A 24,317-nucleotide genomic window follows, 5' to 3' on the forward strand; every position below is an offset into this window, starting at 1 on the left:
ACCTTGTCAAGAGCTACATATGCAACTTGCAGGGAGAGTGAGTACCACACCTAATTTGTTATAACTGGGAGCAATTTGTTGCCATTCACATCTTTACTGTGGAAATGCAACCACTGGAGCTGAAAAGTCCCAGCGTGAGTGCTTCCATTATTTGGATCAAAAATGGAGCATTACATAGTTGGACTGTAGCATAACATAAGAATATAAACCTAAAAATGGCCATACTGAGTCAGGCCAGTGACCAGTACCAGATGCTTCAGAGGGAATGAATAGAACAGGGCAATTTATAAAGTGATATATCAGAGTATGCACACAATGTGCCCAGCCATTTGATTGTGTCATCATCAGCCAGGTGGAGAGCTGGTAACCTGCTGTCAAAATAAGTCAGTGGGCTCTTGTCAAGGATATGTGAAATAGTCTGAAGTTGACCGCAGCTGTATTGCAGGTTATTAGAAAAACCCCATTTAAAGAGATTGGCCACACAGGTGCCCTGTCCTATTTGAAATGGGGTCAGAGATGACCTCCAGATGTCTTGGCAGATCAAAACCTGGTGGACAGATGGTTGGGTCAGTGATGAGAGAGTGATTAACAACTGTTGTCACTGTCCTCTTGTTGCGTCAAGCAGATTCCACCGTCATATCCTGTGGTGGCACAAATGACCATAAAGGGCATCTAGAAGACAGGTGAGCTGGCAGGTGGTTGAAGGGTCTGTGTACAAAGGCAGGTTGCTATTCTCACGGATCTTGGCCAGCAGCCTGACAGATGCCTTCTCACGGCGAATTTGTGGTGGTGCTGTGTTGTTAAGTATCGGTAGTCACGGCAACGGAGTTGCCCATAAAGTCCTGGTAACAATACGCATAGCTTTGTTAAGCTCTACATCGTCCAGCCTCGTGTGAGATGAGCGACACCAAACAGGAACACAGTACTCTGCTGTTGAATAGCAGAGGGCAAGGTCTGATGGTCTAAGAATCCGAGTGCTTGCACTCCAGGTTGAACTGGCCAATTTTCTGAGGAGGTTGTTCCAAATGCTGACTTTGGCTGCAGTCTTCCTCAAGTGGTTGTGGTACGTTAATGACCTATTCAATGTCACACCGAAGTAAACTGGGTTTGGATCATGCTGCAGGCATTGGCCGTTGAGAAAAATGTTTAACTCGTATGTTGCGCTTGCATTATGTAGATGAAATACACTAGAAACTGTTTTGGAAAAGCTTGGCTGTGATTACCATCGACTAAGAGAGTTTGCCATGAGTTTCGTATCATCATTCAAGATCTTGTCAATTTCTGAGAGAGACTGAGTTTGGTAGCTGCAGCAGATATCATTGGTATAGATAAACTTGCGTAAGAATGTAGCTGGCAGGTCGTTGATGTGCACATTGAACAGTATCAGTGAAAGAACTGAACCTTGAGGAAGGCTGTTGATCTGATGCTTCTAAGAGCTGCAGCAGTTGCCGATGTGTATTCTAAACCTCCTCTTTTGGAGAAGAGCTCTGCTACCTTGACCACCCAACGCGGGGCAACTTGGGAGAGTTTAAACAAAAGGCTTCTGTGCCAAACTGTGTCATAGGTGGCAGTCAGATCCAAGAAGATTGCTCCCGTCTTTAGATTTTGTTGAAAACCATTTTCGATAAAGGTGGTCAAGGCCAGGACTTGATCATAGGTCCTGCGTCCTTTCCTGAACCCTGCCTGCTTGATCTGCAAGAAGACATCCAAATCTGGAGTGATTCGTTGGAGGCTCAGACTCTCAAACACCTTGAAAAACACTGACAGCAAGGATATGGTATGGTAACATGACACATTGTAGGGGCCCTTGCCTGGCTTAAGAATGGCAATAATCTTTGCTTCGTGCCAAGTGCATGGTAATTTTTTCTCATTAATGACCCGTATATAGAATTAAATAAGCCATTGTGATGCCTTTGGTCCAAGGTGTTTGAGGAATTCCAGCAAGGTGTTAGGCACAGCAGTGGGCTATGATATCTTGATGGAATTAAGGGCCCTCTCTAGCTCGTCGACCATAAATGGATCTGGTTGACTCTTACCCCACATTCTGATATCAGAGTAGGCACCATTTGTTACATACTTTGCATTTGAATTGCTTCTCCAGTGGGACCTTTGCTACCCACAGAAAATGGCTTGCAACCTCACTGGGCTTAACCTGTGGGCAATTTTGACCTGGAGGTTGTTGAGCAGCGCCCAGCCGCGGATCAAGTTCCAGCACTTCTGACTGGAATAAATGAAGTGAAGCTTCTCTCTAGATTCCTTCCACCAAGTAAGCCTGGTAGCATCCAGAGACTGAGTCAGGTGATCAACAATGTCGGAGTCACCAGATAATTCAAATTTCCTGAGCAAGTCTTGGCGTTTGGCACTCAGGCAGGGAGTGTAAATTGGACAACAGCCCCGTAGTATAGCTGAGCATGTGGCTTTATCAATGACTCCTTGGAATCGGCGTCAGGCTTCGTCGACTGGCATACAATGCGACGGAATGGTAACCACAGTAAGTTCCAGTGGTTCACAGAACTTTTCCCAGTCTTGCAGAAATTCTACCAACGCTTGGTTGAGCTTTGAATGATGTGTAGCTGGAGCCCAATGTGGATAAGCGATGGTCTGTGTTGGCTATGAGGGAAGTTATCAAGTACTATACAGCTCACTAGTTGTGAACAGCCATCTGGTGAACTGACCCGTGAAAGGTCAGACGACCTTTCGACCATCTAGTTGAAAGAAATGTGCCACATTGTTTTGCATCGTGAATCAACATGAAGTCATTGTTAGTTGCCCAGTCCATCAACCATTCACTGTTGTCATCCAAATCAGCATATCCCCACTGAGAGTGGTGGCTGTTAAAATCACCAATGAATATTGCTGGATTATCAAGTGTTGGAAGGACCTGCTGGTTCCAGCGCACTCAGCGGCTTAAATACATTGACAGTCCTAAAGCCACCAACATGGATCACATCATAAAAACTGGAGGAGGAGAATGGAACAGCATCAGATATATCGGAGCACACACATGTTGCATGGCCATATTTGACATCTGGGGTGTGTGAAATTAGGTTAAAGCCATTTACCATAATGTCCTGCTTCGCTAATTGGAACATGAGTTTCTTGCTAACAGATTACGTCAATACTGTGATGAGTGGCTAAGGCATGAATGATGCTGCATTTGGCTGCTGAAAGGCCCTCAATATTAGGCTGAAGAATTTGAAGCACCAGTCCAAGGTCTTGAAAGTCGAAGGATGGCGATTATATTGGGGTTGCAGTCAAATGGCACGTGATCAGGATTCGTCGCCAAATTTGGTCCATTGGTTGGATCATTAGCTTGCCCGGCCCGGCCGGGTACTGATGAGGAGTACAACATGAACGCTGATCCATTGCCCCCTTGTATCGAGTGATACATCCCCTGTCAACCAGTCCCATCTTCTGGCAATCAGAGGTTTAGGGACCTCCAGAGCATAGGGTTGCATCCCTGACCATCTTGGCTAATGGCCACTGATGGACCAATTATCCCTGAATTTATCTAATTCTTTTTTGAACCCAGTTATACTTTTATTGTAGTCTGAGTATTGCACTCATATATGAAAGATGAGTCCAGGAGCAGGCCCCCTCTGCCCAGACAATGGCTCCTATGCACATTGTCCCTACTGTATGTAACTAAGAGGTGAGGTGGTGCACTGGGCTTCTTACTGGGCATAATATCGGTGCACAGTAACTACTATTGTGTTATATGCATGTATGCTCATTTTGGGGTCATTTTTCTACTCAGGCAGAATATGTCCCTTAGAAAATATGCATTGTCTTAGACTGTAAACTCTTTGGAGCAGGGACTGTATCTTCATATATGTTTGCAAAGTGCCTAAAATGGTGAGGGCTTGATCCTGACCAGTGTCTCTGGGAACTACTCTAATACAGCGGTTCTCAAATTATGGGGTGGGCCTCCTATGAGAGGCATGGGAATGTGTCAAAAGAGGCCAAGCTGTGGTGTGCCTTTTTGTTTATTTGGTTGTTTTTTTGTTTGTTTGAAGAGCTGTGACTGTCAGTCCTGGATGGCTGGGGCTTGTACAGAAGGGCTGTGCGCACCAAGCAGGTGGGGATAAAGGGGACAGCCAGAGCCCTGCTGCTTGGGCTCTCCTTCCCCCTCTCCCTCCCAATACCTCACCGGGAGGCAGCCCAGGCATCAACTCTCCTCCCCCACCCAATCCCTCACCAGGAAGCAGCCTGGGCTCGGGCTCACCTGGAGGTGGCAGGGCTCTGGCTGTGGGCCCCTGGGGGCGGGCAGCAGGGTGGCTATGTTTGCTGTGAAAAGTGTTCTGCTGCTGGCGTGGCACTGTCTTCAGAGGTGGGTGACGGTTTATGTACTTGGGGGGGGGGGGGGGGGAGTGTAAATAACTACAGACACAAGGGGGACCCGATCAAATAAGTTTGAGAACCAGTGCTTTAATACAACTGTTATAATAACAATAGTTGTTCACTGTGAATGGTTTTGATCTTTGAGATTAGTGCAACTTACTCAATTAGGTTGTTTCAAAGCTCTGTATCAGTGGGCCTATATTGTAGAAGAGCCTCAAGCATATATCTGAGTAGGTATTGCTGCTGTAAATATACATTCTGTGCATGTGACTTTTGAATACATGTCAGAAATGCTGACCATCCATGATGCTACAAGGGACAGTCCCTGTTTTAGCCAGAATATTTATAATTTTACAATCCGCCTATCCAAAAAGTGCTTACAGTCCAGTGTATCTTAATGGATTTAAGAGGCACATCTCTTTTTGTTTCCCCTAATGTTTCATGTATAGCTCAAAGGCTGAGATGCATCTGTAGATTCTAGGTAGGATAATTTAGGACATTTTATACTATTCCAAGAGATTGGTCAAAAACTTGGCAGTTTCTGCCATATGCCAGAAAATATTGGAATATTTTTACTCGATGAAAGTAAGTTTTAGAGTATTTCAATGAGAGAGAGAGAGAGAGAGAGAGAGAGAGTAAATATCTGCTTATTTATTAAAGGCATTTGCATAATGCATATCACAGGATTTTGGGGGGCAAGATATGTGGCTTAGAGTGAGGCAGAAAAATAATTCACAAGTACAGTATAGGGAGTTAATATTCCATAACCCATCGTTTCCCACATACACACCAACAATAGAGGCAAGAGGAGACTGAGCCAATCTCCCGGTCTAGGATAGCGCACTAGATTAGGAGTGAGGAAACCTGGGTTCCATTTTCTAACTGCCATTGAGTTGCTGTGTGACTTTGGGTAAGCCATTTAGCCACTCTTACCTCATTTTACCAAGCAGTAATACAGGGATAACGATACTTTACCTCCGTTTGTAAAGCATTTGGAGATCATGGATGAAAATCATAATAATAGTAATAGTCTGCTACCTGTGCCTCCATTTCCCTATGTGTAAAAATGAGGATGATAATATTGACCTGCTTTGTAAAGTGCTTTGAGAGCTACAGATGCACAGGTGGTGGTATTATTATAGAAGTGCTCAATATTTATTATGGAAAAGTCTGGCCCCACAGCAGAGTCTTTAAATGGGACACACACTAGGAAATGTTACCAATATGTGTGAGAGCTAAGGAGCAAAGTAACTCATTCGTTGATGAGGAGTTTGAGAGATCATAGTGCTCTCCCAGGTGTGTCTGGTGGAGAACCATAATACGCTGTGGCTAGCTACAGATTGGCACTTGTAGGCATTACCACTGGAGCATCTCTATTCATGGTCTCTCCTTGGACTGTACAAAATACGTGCTGTTTAACTTTCTGAGGTTGAAAAGATCAATTACAGGTTTTGTTGCTGGTATTTCTTCCTTAAAGTAGATTTCCCTACTTTATAAGAATTTCAAAACATTGGCTTTTGCCCTTTCCATTCCCTCCCTGAAAATGATAGAGATCTGGGATTTCTTCATGTGGCACCAATAGGAAATCTTTTGCTAGAGCAGTACGACATGAAACCCCAACTACGTGAAATTCACTTCAGGTATTGTTACAAACTTTAAACTATGTTCTGGCTCTCCAAGGGAGACAGCACTTTAGAGGAAACCTCAGTTTGTAGAACGTGGGTCAATTTGTGCTTTTGCATCAAAATTGTATATAACCTGTATCTTGACTGCAAAGCCTGGTGAATCTCAGCTATTTTGACTGAGTTTTGTGTCGAATTTTGGGGTTTGTTTCAACCTCAAACTGAAAATTCAGGATTGAGGTGGAAAAAATAGGTGCTCATCCACACAGATCAAAATTAAAAAGTTAGCACAAAGCGGACTCTAGTTTTGACAAAGCCAGAGGCATCTGAGACTAATTCAGGTCCTCTGGAGAATCAGTGGACCAATGGGTTAACGTCTTGCCAACATTTTCCCACCATTGCTAATATTAGAGGGGGAGGGATAGCTCAGTGGTTTGAGCATTGGCCTGCTAAACCCAGGGTTGTGAGTTCAATCCTTGAGGGGGCCATTTAAGGTTCTGAGGCAAAAATCTGTCTGGGGATTAGTCCTGCTTTGAGCAGGGGGTTGGACTAGATGACCTCCTGAGGTCCCTTCCAACCCTGATATTCTATGATTATTTCAGCTCCACCAACATTGGGAATGTTGGGAGCCCTACCATAGCTTTGTGGCTGTTGCCAGCATTTGACATTATACAGGGTGGATTTGATTTAAATCACTAGTCAGGAAGACTCGATTTAATCATGGTTTTCTACATAAAAATGCATTCTTGTTGGTTGTTATAACCTTAATACATATTCTTCACAACTCAGAGATAGATGTAGGTTTCATTTTTAGAAGGTACACACTATACATTGTTTAACAGTGATTTATTTTGAAAACTTTTCAGATTAGTTTTACAGCTAAATCAGAAAATCAATGATTGTTTGGTTATTTCATTTACCAAAGATAATTGAAGGAGATATTTATGAAGTCATTGGGAGGTGAACTATCTCCAATTCAACAGGATAATCATTAATATTTGGAGAATTTTCTTGCCATGCTGTATTAGGAGGAGAACAGCACCAGACAGACATTTAAATAGTTTTATTTAACTAAAACAACAACGTTAAGTGTTCTAGATTTTTTCTTCAACAGCAAATATAATATTTTAACAAAACAAGCATGTGTCTCTCGCTTCTCACATTTATCTCCAGACTTCTTCTCCTTGTCCAGATCTATTCCACCCCCAACAATCTTCTATTAATTGAACTTTTTGAAACTTTGCACTGTTAGAGAGTGGTAAGGGATTGTCTCTGTGTACACAAATTTGTAGAGGGACAATAGGATTGAGGTCTGTTATTTCTCATCTCTATATATTATTTATTTATTTTAAATTTTTTTTGCTGTTAACAAGCATGTTATCTCTGGAGACACAAATCCACAGTTTGAGAGCTACAAAACTAAGCATCTCTGATGGTATCTTCTAGATTGAACATTGAGTCCCATTGGGTAAATAGAAAGATTAACCTAAATAATCTATACAGAAGCCTGTGGAACCCCATAAGATTGGGTCCCTAATCCATGAACTATTGGAACTCATTTATAAAACTTCTTAAACATTACATGAATATATTGTCTCATACTATAGAATTAGAATTTATAATCCCTATTCCATGATGAGATATATTTGAGCTCTAATGTATCTTAATTAAAACTATCTTTAGATAGGTTTTTTCCCCAAAAAGCATTTTATCAAAAAAATTGGATTTTTTAATTTAAATCGATTTTTTTTTTAAATCATTGATTTTTATCCACCCTGACATTATATCATCTAACCCTTCACAGAGCTTGATGGTTAAAAGTGCTGGCAAGTGTTATATCCAAGCTAGTGCTTCTAACGTTTCTAGTACTGGTGTAGTTGAAAGGGTGTTAGCACTTTCTCTAGTGTAATCAAGTCATCTCTTTGAGATTTTGTCATGATTCATAGAGCCCCTTTCATGTGGCTGAATTAGGTTGTGTTTTGTGGCTCATTGCATATTCGATTTTGAGTCAGATTCTACTCTCTGATATTCATGTACCACTGACTTCGATGGGAGTTGCATTAGAATTTGGCGCATTCTAAACATACCCTTCAGATTAGTGCAGTCAACAAGAGCCATCTCTGCAACTTGGGGAACTAGTAGACTCTGCATAAAAATGGATCCTTAGGTATACAAGTTAAATGGCAGCTTTCGTACGGAAACACAGTTGGATGAAGAACATTTTGAACCAAAGGACCTGTCCTTGGTCAGTATTTTTTTTCCAATTACTCTGATGCTATTTTTGTGATTATTATTTCTTTATATGACAATAGGGTCGAGAGACCTTTCTGCTAGTCACTATACCGACATCTACAAAGTCACATCCCCAGCTCTGAAGAGAGAGCCTAAAGTTGAAAAAATATTTTCATTTTTTTCAGTTTTGTGCATTCGAGAGATACTTTGTGTGTCTAATAATGGCATTTTCTTTCCCATTCCCCCCTTTCTCCTTCTGCTTGATCCCACAGGGAAGTCATAATTCTGCGATTTTCACCAAACTCTGTTGCAATGCAAGTGAGTGTGATGTGATAAATTCAGCATTATGACATTTCATGACCATCAAGAGAAGATGGGGTATGCGGGAGCTATCCTTGTTTAAACACACATTGTTTTAGTAAATAGCAGACATGGTAAGAAACTGTAACAAGTAGTGGATTTCTTCAAGTCTGTTCTATTTGAAAGCCTCTCTGCTTAAATGGCAATGCTGTATCTGCAGCAAAGGCTTTCAGTTCTTGTTCTGTTAAACAATTTTTGTTTCTGATGTTCAATGCTAATATAAAAGGCCTCTTGACATTTCATGTATAAATGTAATGCATGGTGTTCTGTTTCATCCACTAACGTGTTGCATTTATACATGCAATTTGACGCTTGGTTTTCTTTGAGGGCCTTGGGGTTTATGTATATAATTTTTGCATAGGAAGTCTTGGCTATTTAAAATTAGACCTTGAGTGATTATGTAACTTAAGTTCTAGGGTACTGGTGTGTCTAAGGCTATGTCCTACACTAGAGAGCTTACAGTGGCACAGCTGTTCCGATGCAGCTGGGCTGCTGTAAGATCTCTTGTGTAGCCACTTTGTGCTGAGAGGAGGGAGCTCCTGTCGGAATAATTAAACCACTCCCCCAATGAGTGGCGGTAGCTATGTTGGTGGGAGAAGCTCTCCCGCTGACGTAGCGCTGTGCACTCTACTGCTTATGCCGGGGCAGCTTACTTCGCTCCGGGGCATAGAATATTCACACCCCTGAGCGACGTAAGTTTTGCCGACATAAGTGGTAGTGTAGACATAGCCTGAGATAAGCATTACATTCTAAATACTTACCTATCTATTGCTGTCTTCAAATTTTGTGCAAACCTTAAGGATCATTATCAACCTAAAACAAATTAAAATAATTTAGACCAAAATGTGATGCCCTTTCACTATCCGATTGTAAAACCAGAAAATTGGCAAGGATGGTTGGGGGCAATTGGAAGTTAGTATTTTTTTTTTTTTTTTTTAAACAAACTAACTTTCAAGGTGAGTATGGGGAAACTGAGACAGAGAGAATTGACTTGCCCCAGGTGTCAAATCAGAGCAGATACAACTCAGGAGTTCCTTGCTTCTAGTCCCATGCTTAGTCAACTACTAGACCAGAGGTGAGCAAACTTTTTGGCCCGAGGGCCACATCAAAGTTGCAAAACTGTATGTAGGCCAGCTAGGGAAGGCTGTGCCTCCCCAAACAGCCTGGCCCTTGCCCCCCTATTTGTCCCCTCCCACTTCCCGCCCCCCCTCAGACCTCCCGACTCATCCAACCCCCCCACCCCGCTCCTTGTCTCCTGACTGCCCTCTCCCGGGGCCCCCTGTCCCTAACTGCCCCTCCAGGACCCCACCCCCTATCCAGTCCCCCCTGCTCCCTGTCCCCTGACTGCCCCGATCCCTATCCACACCCCTGACAGGCCCCCCAGGACTCTCACGCTTATCCAACCCCCCCGGTCCCTGTCCCCCTCCCAATCCTCTGTCCCCTGGAATCCCCTGCCCCTTATCCAACCCCTCCCCCCCGCTCCCTAACCATGCCACTCAGAGCAGCAGGAACTCGCTGTGCTGCCTGGCCAGGTGGCAATCTGAGGCTGCAGGGGAAGGGGGAACAGCAGGGGAGGGGCTGGGGGCTAGCCTTCCCGCCAGGGAGCTCAGGGGCCGGGCAGGATGGTCCCGCGGGCCGGATGTCGCCCGTGGGCCATAGTGTGCCCACCTCTGTTCTAGACCATGCTACAGTTCATAATTCATACAGCATCTAGCACATTGCGGGTGCTGTTGGAAACACAAATGAGTATCTTATGTTAATTCTATCTAATTAAAAGAAATGCTTTAATTAGCAGATCAGAGTGATTTTCTTTGTACAGTAAATAACATTGAGGACATCAGAATACAATTTGGAGTTTTTGAAATGGGAATATGATAAATATTGTGGATAAAAACATTGTAGGAAGTACTTGTAGTTTAAGCATTCATCTGTACTTACTTATAAATTATGAAGCTGAACGCTCTTGCCCATTCTCTAGATTTTAAAAGGTATCTGTTAATGTTTGAAACCAGTTAAATTTCTTTACTTGTTACAAAGTTTACATTGGCAGCTTAACTAAGAGTTTGTTAAAAAGAAGCTTGTCTTCATTCTTATTAGTACTCGTGCTCTCTAAAGTTCCAGTATTGCAATCACATTTGTAAAGTGAAGTACATGAGTGAGTAGTCCCATTAAGTTCAGTGTTATTGCTCATATGCATAAGTGTTTGCAGAATTGGGGCTTTGGTGTACTTCCATCAAAAATTATTATTCGTGTTGTGGTGTTTCTGTTCATTACTGTTCATTTAAATCAGAAAAAATCCTTTCGGTTGGAGGTTATCAAAGGTTAAAAATACTGCTTAGAAGCTTAATAGAATTGAAATGTCGGGGCTAATTTTTACACTAGAAGGAAAAAGTTACTAATATAGGTTTCCTCCTGTGTTCTACAGTCTGTCCAGTGAAGATGCTGCTTTGAGGCTGCTTTGAGATGCTAACCAGGTACCTTGAACTTTTGGTTTTCCAGTGCAGCATCTCTAAGTAATATTTTGATGTAGGAGAAGACTAAAAAGCCTTGATACTAAAATCCATTCTTGTTTCCATAACTTCAAAGGCTTTCTTAACTAGAGATGAGTTTAGATTGTCTTATATCCTTAAAACAAACAAACCGTGTATCATGAGAATCTCTTTACAGGTTTGTTCTCCTTAGCATTTGCATGCTCTTTTCTCCACTGTCATTTTTATCATGTTTAGGAACAGAATTCAAACTGAGTTCCAGTTAAATTGGTTTCTGACATGCTTTGGCCATTTGGTATGAATGATTGGGTGGCGCTAAGCTACATTTACAAAATTGTGATCTAAGAACTGAAGCGGGAAACTATTTAATCTGAATTGGAGTTTAAATGCTGTTTTTAAATACAAATTTCAAACAAATGTCAGTGTAGACAAAGCCAAATTTGTTACCAAAGTGCCATAAATAGTTCCTTTTCTAAGCAGGAAAGAGGATCCCTTCAGGCAGATGAAGAACGAGGTTGACATTGTCAGTAGCCAAAAAGGGAAAAGATGGGAGGGAGGGTGGCGGTGGCACTTCTAGAATGTGACTGCTGCTGATTCTGCAAACCTTGGAGGAGATGTTATCACAAACGCACAGGAGTGACAAAGCTTTTTCCCATCCTGCCAAGAACGTGTGTTTTACAATGTATTAAATAATAGATTTGGAATCCAGCTGTAATGTTGTGGGTTTTTTTTAAAAGCAAAAACCAAAAAAAACCCCACACCCAAAATCCATAAACGTTTTGAAATCATACCAAATTAATTTTAGTTGTTCCTCAATAATCAATGACATTAGTGTGTTTTTGCTAGGTTTTTAATCAATCTGTTTGCAGAATTTTATTTTGAATCTGCTAACCAGCAGTGATGATCTGTGACCTGAAAACTGATTACCAGAGACTAGATGAAATTTTTCTTGCATTGTGGACCTTCCTTTAATGTTCTTGTGTAATGATTGTTCTCAGGGAGTCAGTCTCCCAATCTCTGTTGTTCTCAGCATCTGTGTCATCTCCCCACTCTGTATGTCTTCATAGCCCCATGTTGCAGTGGCACCCTCCGGACAGATTCCCTGTGCAACTCCTCAGTGTCACTTCATGGTTGGCTGGCTGGCAGGGGTCTTCATAGAGTGCTGTAGGCTATGCTCTCTCTCTTCCATAGTATTCCGAACCCCAGCTGGTCCAGGGAGCCAGGGTCCAAGAATCAGATTCTAGCCTTCTGCATGGCAGCACATATCGCTACCAATAGGCCAGCCTTAATTTCAAAGCTATTTGACATAGGTGTTGAGTGAACAGTAAAATTGCTACCAGAAAGTTTCTCTCCAAAAATAAAATTTAAATGGTCAGACAGCATTTAGATTTCCAGTATCACTAAATTTAACTGTACAGCAACCAAAATACCATGTGTCTGAAAACTGCTTTATACAAAGTTAAATAAAATTGAAACCATTGTAGTTGTGTTTTTGGTTGGCTAGAATTCTGCTTAACCATCTCTCTAACCCAGGTCTCGTTACTGCTACTGCAGTCACTCAGCTAAGCCAGTAACTGCTCTTAGAATTGTGAAGTTGTTTGCAGGCTATAATTGGTTGTTTTTTAAATGCAGGTAATTATATATACATACTTACAGTATTAAAGATGGTATAACAGAGATCATCTTAACTGTATGATAGCCCATTTAAATCCTTGACAACATAGTAGGTCATTTTGTGAATATGAAGTTTTTAATGTTAACTTCTCCTGCATTGTAATTTTATAGGGAGAAGAAATGGGTGACAGTTGGCGACACATCCCTCAGAATTTACAAATGGGTACCAGTAACAGAGCCCAAAGTTGATGATGTAAGTATTTCTGGACGCCCTACAGATAGATAGCTTAGAAGTTTTGGAACTGCAGAACAGTATTTAGTTAAGGTTGTAAGGGGACGTATTGTCTGTCCTCAGATCTCAAAGTTAATATTGGGTTGGGTCTTAGTACTTAAATAGAAGACTTCCAAGGGAAACTGAGGTTGCTGCAGAAAGTATTGTTGGTGATTCAGTAGGGTAGCACTTTTCCCCCCAAGTCTCATTCTAATATGTGACTTTTAAAGAGATACTGTTAATTTGAAAGCGAGTCAGTTTTTTAAAATAGTTAGTTATAGATTCTGCATCCCCACTTTCCAATGTAATCATATTTTCCTAATTGCAAAAAAAAAAAAGATTTTATCTCACCTTTTTCTTTTTGAAAGATCCATACGACCATCAGAGGAAAGTAACTTGTACAGCTAACTGTGCACAGTATGTATACTGTATTCTTGCTGTGCATCGTTAAACAGTTGCCACATCTCACAATAGAGACACCTTTATTTCAGTGGCTTATGAAGAGATTCCTCTGTGTGTGTGTGTAGTTTATAAAGTGTTTTAGAATTCTTTGGTATAAAAGTGCCATGGAAATGTGAGGTATTATTGTATTGGTTAAGATGCTCAAGCCAAGCAGTATAGAATGTTGTCTGCTATTGTAATGACTATTTTCTCCTGATAAATAAGCATTGCACAAGCAGCATATTGATGATCTTACTGTGCAGTGCACTGTGAATTCACTCTGTTTTTTTGCTATGATAGACACATGGCATAAAACAGCATTTATAATGAAAATAAAAATTAATAGCACTTATCTTTTCATCCGTAGATCTCAAAGTTCTTTACAAAGGTAAGTATGCATTATTACTCCCATTTTACAGGTGGATAAATTTGTGCAGAGAGAAATTGTGATTTACCCAAGGTCTCACACTAAGTCAGTAACAGAGCAGGGAAATATAACTTGGGTCTTCTGAACCCCAGTCTGGTAACCTATCCACTGGACCATGTTGCCACTGTTTTAAATCTATAGCAGAGGTGTGAAATAAGTTGCAGTTTGATGGAACTAATAGTTTAGTATGGTGGTTTTAAACCTGTGGTCTGCAGAGACCCCTGGGGGACCACAGACTAAGTCTAAGGGGTCCGCGAAAAGTGGTTGTTACCAGTAGTTTTCAACATGGTCTGCGGATCCCCAAGAGTCCGCACACTGCCTAAAATTTTCAAAAGGGTCCACATCTCAATTTGAAATTTTGCAAATGAAAAAAGGTTGAAAACCACCGGTCTAGTAAAATGTCCAAAATAGTGGCTCTTAAAAAAGACTGAAGCCTGGATTCACACTACTCAAAACCCAATTTCCAGGCCTCGCTCTGTCTTCTGATTGAGGTTATGTTAAACTGAACCTGTTTCTTTACGTGACTTCAGTCATCTTGCAGAATCTGCTCCTTAAGGTGCAAGACATGCCACATCTACCCCGTTTAAAGAAGTCTCCAATCCACCAATCTGCCATTTTCAGTTCAAGGCACCCTGTTTGGACAGTTCCTTTAAAGCAGTGGTTCTCAGCCTATTTATTATAATGGGCCACAGGTTGAGAACCACAGCCTGCCATCCCCAGAGCACTGTGCCCAGCGCCTCCCACCCAGAGATCCCTCCACAGAGTGGAGCCCTGGACGGGGGCTGGATGGCCGGTGGGCAGCAGGGACCCCGGACCTTGCTGTACAGGACCGGGCAGCAGCCCCGACCTTGGACCCAGCTGTGTGGCAGGGCAGCCGGGCGGCAGCCCAGACTCTGACCCCATGTGGCAGCTGGCAGCCCTGACGTCGACCCCGGATGGCAGCCCCTGGACCCTGCATGGCAGCCCCTGGATTCTAGACCCTCTGCAGGGCTGGCTGGCAGCCCCAGACCCCCGCAACATGAGGCCAGTCCCTGCCGCACTGGGTGGCCAAGCAGCTGGGAACCTGGACCCTGTGACCTGGTGGTCTTTAGCACACAGCTGGGCCGCAGCTGTGTGCTAATTGGGCCGCTGTTTTAAAGCAGTGGTTCTCAAAGCCAGTCCGCTGCTTGTTCAGGGAAAGCCCCTGGTGGGCCGGGCCGGTTTGTTTACCTGTCACGTCCTCAGGTTCGGCTGATCGCAGCTCCCACTGGCCGTGGTTCGCCGCTCCAGGCCAATGGGGGCTGCGGGAAGGGCAGCCAGCACATTCCCCGGCCCGCGCCGCTTCCCGCAGCCCCCATTGGCCTGGAGCGGCGAACCGTGACCAGCGGGAGCCGCGATCGGCTGAACCTGCGGACGCGGCAGGTTAACAAACCGGTCCGGCCCACCAGGTGCTTCCCTGAACAAGTGGCAGACCGGCTTTGAGAACCACTGCTTTAAAGAACCTCTGTCACCACTAGATGGCAAGAAGAAGCTACAAACAGAGCCAATGCCTATGCAACAGTCCAGTCCCTGATTTTGACCTTCCAAGCTATCTGTGGCAAAGCTTAATTGCTTCAGATGTAGAGGGATCAAGTGTGCTGCAAATGTCTATAAGTGAGGCCTTTGTGACTTTCCGCTTTGCTACTGTGGCCAGTTAGAAGATGTAGATGATATACTTGGAAGCTGCATCCATTGCTGGAGCTACATGGTTCCCTCATGGACTTGCACAACACCTTCCCTCAGCTGTTGAATGGTTGAGATATTTAAATTAACATGCCTGTCTTGAACGTCTATGTAAATGTAATCACAATAAAAAAAAGTTGTGCTAAAGACTTCACTAGCTGACATGCTGCAAAGATTTCCAGAGAGTCTCTTGTATTTAAAAGTTTCTTCAAAGCTGAACAGCTTGTGTGTGAAATAAGCTCTCATCAGTTAGGATGCCTATTTTTTTCACAGAAGTGTTCTGCATAGAAACTTTTTATCTCTTTGATAAGTGTTGGCACTAATTGGATTACTTGTTATACAGAGAAAATGATTGCTGTTATAATGTATGCTTTGTTAAATATATTTGAGATGTGGGGGTTACAGTTTCTAGGGTTTTTCCAGGCAAACTTTCCTGCATCTAAGCCTGCATCCGGCAGAATACTTCTGACATTTTTTTTAAAATGTCCTTCATAGTACATTAGAACTGAATTCATAGACATATTCTGTGTGAGCATATCGTCTCCGCATAGGCGGATCCTCATTACAGTCAGTGAGGCTCTGTATTTGTCTGAGAGTCCTTTCACATGTAACCAGTTAGAATATTTGGACCATAATTTGGCATATTGGGCAAATAACCCTTGATTTTGAGTCTAAAACTAATTGACAGACACCCTTTGAAACTAGGTCATTCTAACATTCACATGCTGTTGCAGCCTTGTTTAAGATAAAAGGGTCTCTGCCTTGTGGCACATGAGATCCCTGAACAGAAAAGAGCTATACATTTTGAGAGAACCTAAAGGAAGGAGGGCAAAATCTGGTCTTTTAATTTGGGCACAAGGATTATTCTCCACCTGCCCTTGGCCTACATGCACAGAAGCAGATTAAGGTAGCCTCCTAGTGCTCATTAGACTGGTAGGATGGGGTCTTACTAATGTGTCCTGCAATGCTCCATGGCCCCAAAGGAAGTTGTATGCCATTTTAGGGGGCCTGGTTAGTGTCTCCCCCATCAATGCATATAGCGCTCCTAGGCCCACCTGAGCTGTTTTGGTGGGATGGTTTAGGAGCTGTTCACTCAGCTGCTACCCTTTTGCTCCCTCTGAAAAGAAATATAGTGTTTCTGGGAAGTGTGGCCTCCTTGATCCAGAGCTGTTAGATTTGTCAATAACTTTCTGAAATATGTATATGTAAGTGTTTGTATTTATGATGTATATTTTAATAGGGGGGGAAAAAACCTTGTTCCAAGGATAGAGAAAAGTGCCCCAGTGTCTGTCTTGTTGAAATTCTTCTGCAGCCTTGGACCATACTTGATTGTCTTCTTGTTTCTGTCCCTCATTGGAGAGTGTTGCCTGATCATAATGGGTTGGTTACTGAGCTTCTCCCTCCCTGAAAACTGGCTTTTCATTCTCCTTTCTCTCAGCAGGAACTGGGTATTCCAAGAGCAGCGCAGCTGGCACTTTCTCCTAGGAGACCAATTACATCATCTCCTAATTGAAAATGCTGCATCCCTTTCTAGACATGGATTTTCATATGGATGCAAACATCTCTTTTGTTGCTTTAACTCTTGCAGCTCCTGCTATTACACAGGACATGGAGCAGGGGTGTGTGCATACAGGACTGTCTTGCTGCTGCTGGGATTTCTCTTTCTCTCATAATCCTTCCTGCTCCGCCTTTTGGATTTAATTCAGAAACTACATTGTATATGGAGAAGGGAAAAGTCTCAGCAGCCTGGGTCAGTGGGAGGGAGGGAGGCAGGCAGGAAACAGCCATCCTTTCCATGTGAAAATTCTCAGTCCCCCACCATTACCATCATGCACACATTCAAAAATGCATGCAAAAAGTGAAGATGCTGTGTCCTAGGTGACTAGATGATAACCTGGAGCAGGCTGTTGCTTCATAATATAGCCCTCCCAGGAGATAATTACCCCTACTCCATTCTCTCTCCAGAACCACTTCATACTCTTTAAAATACTTGGCACTTGCAGCCTGCCAGTCTTTCATCTAGCAATCTCAAGGTGCTTTACCAGTAATGTTTGTTGCTTCACTGTGAGGTAGATCACTGTTATCCCTATTTTCCAGAATAGGATACTGAGGTACAAAGCAGGGAATTGATTTACTCAAGGCTCCAAAGTGGCAGAATCAGAAATCATGTAAAGAATTCCCAAATCCCAGCCCTTACTCTAATGACGTTGCCTCCACTTTTGGCTTCTAGGGCTTCGCAGGAGTTCTCTTGATATTGTCTTTCCTTTTCCAGTTGCCTTTGTAGCTCTTGGGAATGGGGAAAAACAGCAATAAAAATACCCCAAAAACACCTTAATGGTGCATAATAAATTAAACTACATACCTATTGGAGTATTATATACCTTCAAGTCTCCCGATACACCAGCTGTGGGGGAGGAGTCATCCACAGTCTTAGCCCTAGGCAAAACAGATGCTAGGCTGAAAATAAAATGAGTTTTTCATTGTGTTCTGAAGGCCAGCAGAGCTCTGGCGAACATCCAGGAGGAACAAAGTACGTGTTCAAATACTTCTCTTTATTTCTACTCCTCTCTCTAAAGAGAGCTGCCCCCAAGCGTAACGTACAGGTGGGCTTTCAGCAACAAAGTAGTATGACCGCACTTGGGAAAGGTGCAAAACTGCTAGGGCCTGTGCTATTGGTTATAGCACTGCAGTAAGCTATGGTAAAATTTCTGTTATAAAGAGAGAGGTGTGGTATTTTGTTCTGCCCACTGGCAACCAGCAACTCCCCAGTTCTAATCCTGATTCTTATGCAGCTGCTTCATTTTACCTTGGATAACTCACTGGAGCATTCTGCCTCAATTTCTCCAGCTGCAAAATGGGGGGATAATAATGAGCTACCTCACAAGGGTGATGTAATGTTGTGCAGTGGTTTTGAAGATGAAAAGCAAAGGTCTCCTGATCTGTGAGTAGGGCTCCTAGACACTACAATATACAAATAATAATAATGTTTATAAACACTAAACATTAGCAGAACTTCTGATAATAGTTGCTCTTTTTTTTCCTTCGGTGGGTCATAAAGAATAAACTGTATAAGTGTTTCTCAGAGATTCTTATGATGACTGCCTCATCAGTGTTCTTGGTAATTCTTGACTTGGCCTTATTTCCCATATGAAAATTATAAGCATAATATGCTTACAGGACTAATGCACTGAGCTGAAAGAGAGAGTTTTACACTAACACATGGATGTTGGTTTCCTGGCTAACTATTTGGTGACTTTAATTTTTGGGGGGTGTTTTTGTTTTTCAGAAAAACAAAAATAAGAAAAAAGGCAAAGATGAAAAATGTGGCTCTGAAGTGACCACTCCAGAGAATAGCTCTTCTCCAGGGATGATGGACATGCATGGTGAGTGGGACATGGCCAGCCCAGGCTACTCTGTGCACTGTTATAAAGGAAATAACCAATGGACAAGATTCCTATTGGAATCAACAGGAGTTGCTGGTGTGTACGGGCAGAATTTGCCCAAGTGAGAATAAAAAAAATAGAAACGCATGGCACTAGATCAGTGTGTGGTATAAGTCATTAACGTTGATGGTGGTAAATGCAGTTTTCAGTCTGGCTGCATGTAAAAGAAAATCCCTATGTCAGCTGTGAGGGAAGCTAAGACACTGAAATAAAACATGAAAAGGACAAAACAAAAATAAACCCAGTTTCCCAGGTGCTGTTTCGCTTATCTAAGTGAAGTAGTAGCCTTGTGCAGCATATAGACATGGCTTGCTTTGGCAGTGGAAAGCTAGTGAGTTCTTCTGTATGTATTTGCTAACTCATACTAGCTGCATATGTCTTCACAGTGTGTCTGTCCTTGAAGTGCACAGGTAACTGCTTAATAAAATACCCTGTTTCGCATTTAAAATATGATAAAATTTATCTTTAAACCGCTTTTTCAAATTTAGCAAAGCAGAGACTGTCTATTGAAGTATGTCTTAATAGATAGTGTGAAATGTTAGTAATTTTTAATAACCTATGTAGGGAAGAAACATGCTCATTTATATACACACCTGTTTGCCCTTCCCCAAACTCCAAAGGAGCTTAAAGAATTTTGCTTAAAAATTGTGGGGAGAGACTGAACACACAACTTCATCCCCAAAGTAAATATTTCAGGAAGTCATCAGAATAGGAAAGCAGAGAGCTACAATGGAATCTCTTCTGCAACTTTAGCTATGATTGTCTGTACTGCATGGGTATTGTAATCAATTGTCGGGAGGAGTGCTGTGATGCCTAATTTAGGATTTTAAGGCATTTTGGAGAGTTTTGGATGGAAGGTGAAGGACATAAATCCACACCGTGTAGAGGTCAAACATAGGAGTTTTACACACAGTGCTGGTGGAGTGTTATCTTGCTTATTAGTCTCAGAGACACTGTCAATCAGTTGATTACAATAGAATGTATAGATTTTCCATGGGTCAGGGAAAGTGACGGGGTAGGCAGTTCCACACCCCGGGATAGGTTTTGCAGCAAGACAAGATAGCACATTAGCCAATGGTTAACAGGTTACATAATGTCTCCGCCCATGGTCTCAAGTTAGCAAGTTAACATTTAATTAATACTTTGATAAAATGTTATTGGTATAAAATATATATGTTGAATTCTGATATGGCGTCCATAGGAATGGAGCAACTCCTTTGATTGTCCAACAGGTACATTCCTAGGGGTGAAAGCAAAGAAACAGTGAAAGTATATGATAATACAGATTGTCTCCTTTATGTCTTAAGGCAAGCATTGGTCCCTTGGAAGGGAGGTGGAAGGATGCCATATCTTATACTGACATGTGCCAACTTTTCATAAACTCAAGGTTGGATCTGTAGGAAGAACGTTTCCCTACAGAAGGCTAAGAAATGCAAAGCATTAACGAAGTGGCTATGAGACTGGGCTATTGGATAGCTTGAATGTTGTGTACAATAACATGTAAAACAGAATTCCTAATTTTGAGTTGTGACAGACAAAAATAACACAGGAGACTTTCTTGACAAGTAATTGAATCTTCAGCAAGATTTTAAATTCATGAGAACTTTTGCTAAAAATCCTCCTGGAAAATGAAAGTTCCTTTGTGTTATAATTGGTATGATGAAATAAGCACATTGGGCTAATGTTATGAGAAATGGAGAATCTTTATTTTCAGATCGCCTGCTTCTCCTCTCACTTGTGCCAGGTTTACACTTGTTTAACCCTATTGACTTTAATGGAGTTACTCCTGATTTACACCATTGCTAGTTAAGAATTGGGGCAAAATTATTCTTTCAGTACCAAGAAAAAAACACTACTCTCCTGTAGTATTTGCCACTGGGAAGACTTCTCCTTGATAAAATTAACCAAACCAGAAAATGAAATTTTCAGTTCCCAGACTAAATGCTGACAGATTAACAGAAGCAAGGTACATTGTTGAGTGTTACCATGGTTTCTATCAAAACGGCATCTGTATAGCTCAGCCATGTTGAAATTCCTTAATTTATGGATGTCTAGGTAGCAGCAATGGCCAAAGCCACTTCCCCATCGGCGTTTGAGTAGAAAGGTTTGACCTTTTAAAGATGCAGAATTTTAGCTTCAGTAATTTGCACCTTTGTCCCCCATCTACACAGACTTCTAGTGTGACTTTGTCTTGGACAAGTCATTTAATCTGTCTTTCCTTTCCCCATTTGTAAAATGGGGATAATACTTTTTCCTTGCCTTTTGTCCATCTTGTCTATTTAGATTGTAAGCTCTTTGAGACAGGGATTGTCCCCGATTTTGTGTGGTAACTATCTGAGTTGGGACCTGATCTCAGTTTGGGCCTTTAGACCCCACATCAAAACAAATAATAAAAATAAGTGTTATCTATGGGAATAACCAGAAGGCCCCAGGAAAACTTTACCTGTTACAGAGGGATACTGTGTGCTTGATGAGCAGGTTGATTTATGGGGATTATGTTATAGCTGTGCTCCAAGATCTGTACTGGTTAGCTCTCAGTTTCTGGTTGCAATTCAGCTGTTGGTTTGTATCTATAAAGTGGTTTGGGAGTGCTTCTTTCCTTGCACGATACCCCTACAGATGATATTAGATGAGGCAATCAAGCAGGTAGCCCCTGGTTTCCCCAGGAACTGGGTGCAGGCAGGGCATTCCCACTGAGGGGCTCTTGATATTAGGATTTGCTTCTCCCTTTGACTTGACGTGGCCCAGGTTTGTAGACCTTCAGGATGCTCTGGAAGGCCGACCTGTTCTTTTGAGTATAGGGAGGAGCATGAAGGGTAAGTATTCTTAGATATAAATCTGCAGGGTAATATTAATAGTCTAGTTTGGTACTGATGCTCTTGATGAATGAACTGATAAAATATAGAATTCTGGCATCTGATAAGAGTTGTATATAAATCCAAGAATTTTGTGCTGCTATTATTTAGAGCCCTCGGTCACCATATCTGAAGAAATATACACTATAGTTAAGCAGCACTGTGTACAAAATCGGGCATCAGAGAATGTCCGTTGAGTGAAGGGGACTTAAGTGTAAAGAGTCCTACTTATCTGTGAACCTGAACAGTCCTCAGCTCACCCAAAATTCCCACTGAAGTCACTGGGATGGCAAGCCATGCAGGATCACATCCAATATTAACTATGCAATGATGCATAAAAATATATAACTTCAAGAAGAGACAAAATGTCCTGTTTCATTCACTTTTAATCAAGGTAGAATTTTTTTCCAGATGACAATAGCAACCAGAGTTCAATAGCTGACGCTTCTCCAATAAAACAGGAGAACAGTAGCAACTCAAGTCCAGCACCTGAGCAGAACTCGGCAACACAAGCAGATGGCACTGAAGTAAAGTCTGATGAAACTCAAGCAGACGCAAAGGAACAACCTGGTTCAGAAGGTAATACATATAGATATATCTTGTGCCTGCAGCTTTTCTAATAGGAAGCACTAGTTCAAACAAATACTTGAGTTCAACATTCTTGATAAGAAAGAAGCTCAAATAATAAAAGTGGAACAGAGTGACTGGCACGTGATACAAAACACAACCATACATTCTTCCGAAACAACAAATACAGCTCACAAAACAACTCACAAATCAAAAATGATGAGTTGCCAGAGTCCACATGTTATTAGCTATTTAACTTCTTCATAATCATATCTAGTTGGCTTAAGTCTTCTAAACTTCATTGCTGTGTAAATAAGAGCGAAGACCTTGGTATGTAAGTATTTTATTTATGTACTTAAAACTCCTATTGACTTCACAGGGAACAAGAACAGGTTTAAACTCAATTACAACATTAATTTCTTCCATGAGAGTTCCACTGACTTCAGTGGTAGCTGGCCCAGGTCTGAAATCTTTACTGCACCTGGATGTTTCGCGGCTCCAAATAGAATGAAAAATATTTTTCTGCTTGGTTTTATACCTTAGAAATTCAGGTCCTGCCTAGGTTGAAGGACTGACTGCGAACTAGTGAAATGGTTACATCGCGAGAGCTAAACAGGTGAAAATTGATCATCTGAGAGGGGAAGAGATTTTTATTGACTTTAAAACTTTTATTATGTAAAACTTATCTAATGTCAGGGATTTTCAGTTAACTGAAAATTAACATTTTAAAGGAGGAAGTTGCTTCAGTATTCAGCATCCTTGGGCTTTCTTGAGAACTCACAATAACTCCCTTATATTGCTCATTGATGCGCCAGTGAAAGCAGGGAAGGTCAGACTTGACATTCCAGATATTCTTAAGGTAAAAAACGAACAGAGGAGGGGGGAAACCTTAAAATAGATAAACCTTTTAGGCTGGTTTAGTCCATACCATGAAGCAAAAAAATAGGCATAAACCCCAATCTTAAAAAATCCTTTGTAGGTCACTGTTTAGACATTTATCAAAGCCTTGATCCTGCCAGGTGCTCAGCCAGTGGAGTTGAGGATGCGCTTCACCTAACATGATTGGGTTCTAAACGAAAATGGAACTAACAAATATTGATATTTTATAACTTTTATGTGTACATTTTTATTTTAACTTTACTTTTTTTAATTTGCTTTGCTACATTTCTTTTAAAGCTAACTCTGAATTTGTATGCCCAGATTTCTAAAAAGTACATAATGTATTTTATTTGCTGTGCAGAAAAACAGCCAAACATGATGTTGGTGAAAATGTTTTAAATCTTACTTTGTTAATGCTATATTTCTTTGGTGCCCTGTAAAATTTTAGTAACTGAAACATTTGCTGTGTATTTATGCAAAATCTTACGTTGTGATGTTTTGAAAGAAACTATTTTCTCCTCCCTATTATAATAGATAAAATATACTCTTAACAGCATTCTAATAATCTGGTTGCAAAATTCCTGCCATAACAAAGCATTTAAATTGTCCTTCGCAAATCTTTTCCTATTGATTCAGTTCTTAATTCAGTAGATCCAATATCCAATTTAAATTTAGATCAGTTATCTCAGTAATATTAGAACCATGTACATCATGCTAAATACCTTCAATGACTAGAATGTAACTGTTAGATGCAGGGCAATTTGGCAGCCAAATCACTACCAAAGTAGACACAGGAAAGCCAAATTTTATAAAATAGTATTCTCAACTGACTGCTCACTGAGAACTGTATGGATTTACTGCCAGATGGTAAACTTGCCTTTAACTTGTTCATGGGTGAATTCAGCCGATTACATAATGTACATGCTCCCATGACTAAATTTAGGTTCAAGGAAAATCTTTCCTTGTGTTGATTCCAGGGCTATTGCTGTGAAATGAGAGGGAGAAGCTAGGGTAAAATACATACTAATCTGGCCTTTTTGCTGGTTGGATACTGTGTTTAATTAGGGATTCTAAA

At 41.6% G+C, this 24,317-nt stretch overlaps 1 protein-coding gene across 4 annotated transcripts in view; it reads left to right on the forward strand.

Moving 5' to 3' along the window:
* BCL7A (BAF chromatin remodeling complex subunit BCL7A) overlaps positions 1-24,317 on the forward strand; it is a 34,174-nt gene that overhangs the window by 2,740 nt on the left and 7,117 nt on the right. Inside the window, exons 2-6 of one of the 4 annotated variants that reach the window (XM_005298626.5) lie at positions 10,981-11,029; positions 12,830-12,911; positions 13,738-13,758; positions 18,785-18,881; positions 22,208-22,375. In XM_005298626.5, the coding sequence (XP_005298683.1) occupies positions 11,019-11,029; positions 12,830-12,911; positions 13,738-13,758; positions 18,785-18,881; positions 22,208-22,375 (379 nt within the window). In that variant the 5' untranslated portion in view covers positions 10,981-11,018. The remainder of the gene's footprint in view (positions 1-10,980; positions 11,030-12,829; positions 12,912-13,737; positions 13,759-18,784; positions 18,882-22,207; positions 22,376-24,317) is intronic. The other 3 variants (XM_005298624.5, XM_042852471.2, XM_005298625.5) reach the window with 3 other exon arrangements.

The sequence above is a fragment of the Chrysemys picta genome, chromosome 15 (genome assembly GCF_011386835.1).
Source record: "Chrysemys picta bellii isolate R12L10 chromosome 15, ASM1138683v2, whole genome shotgun sequence".
In the NCBI taxonomy this organism is placed as follows: domain Eukaryota; kingdom Metazoa; phylum Chordata; order Testudines; family Emydidae; genus Chrysemys; species Chrysemys picta.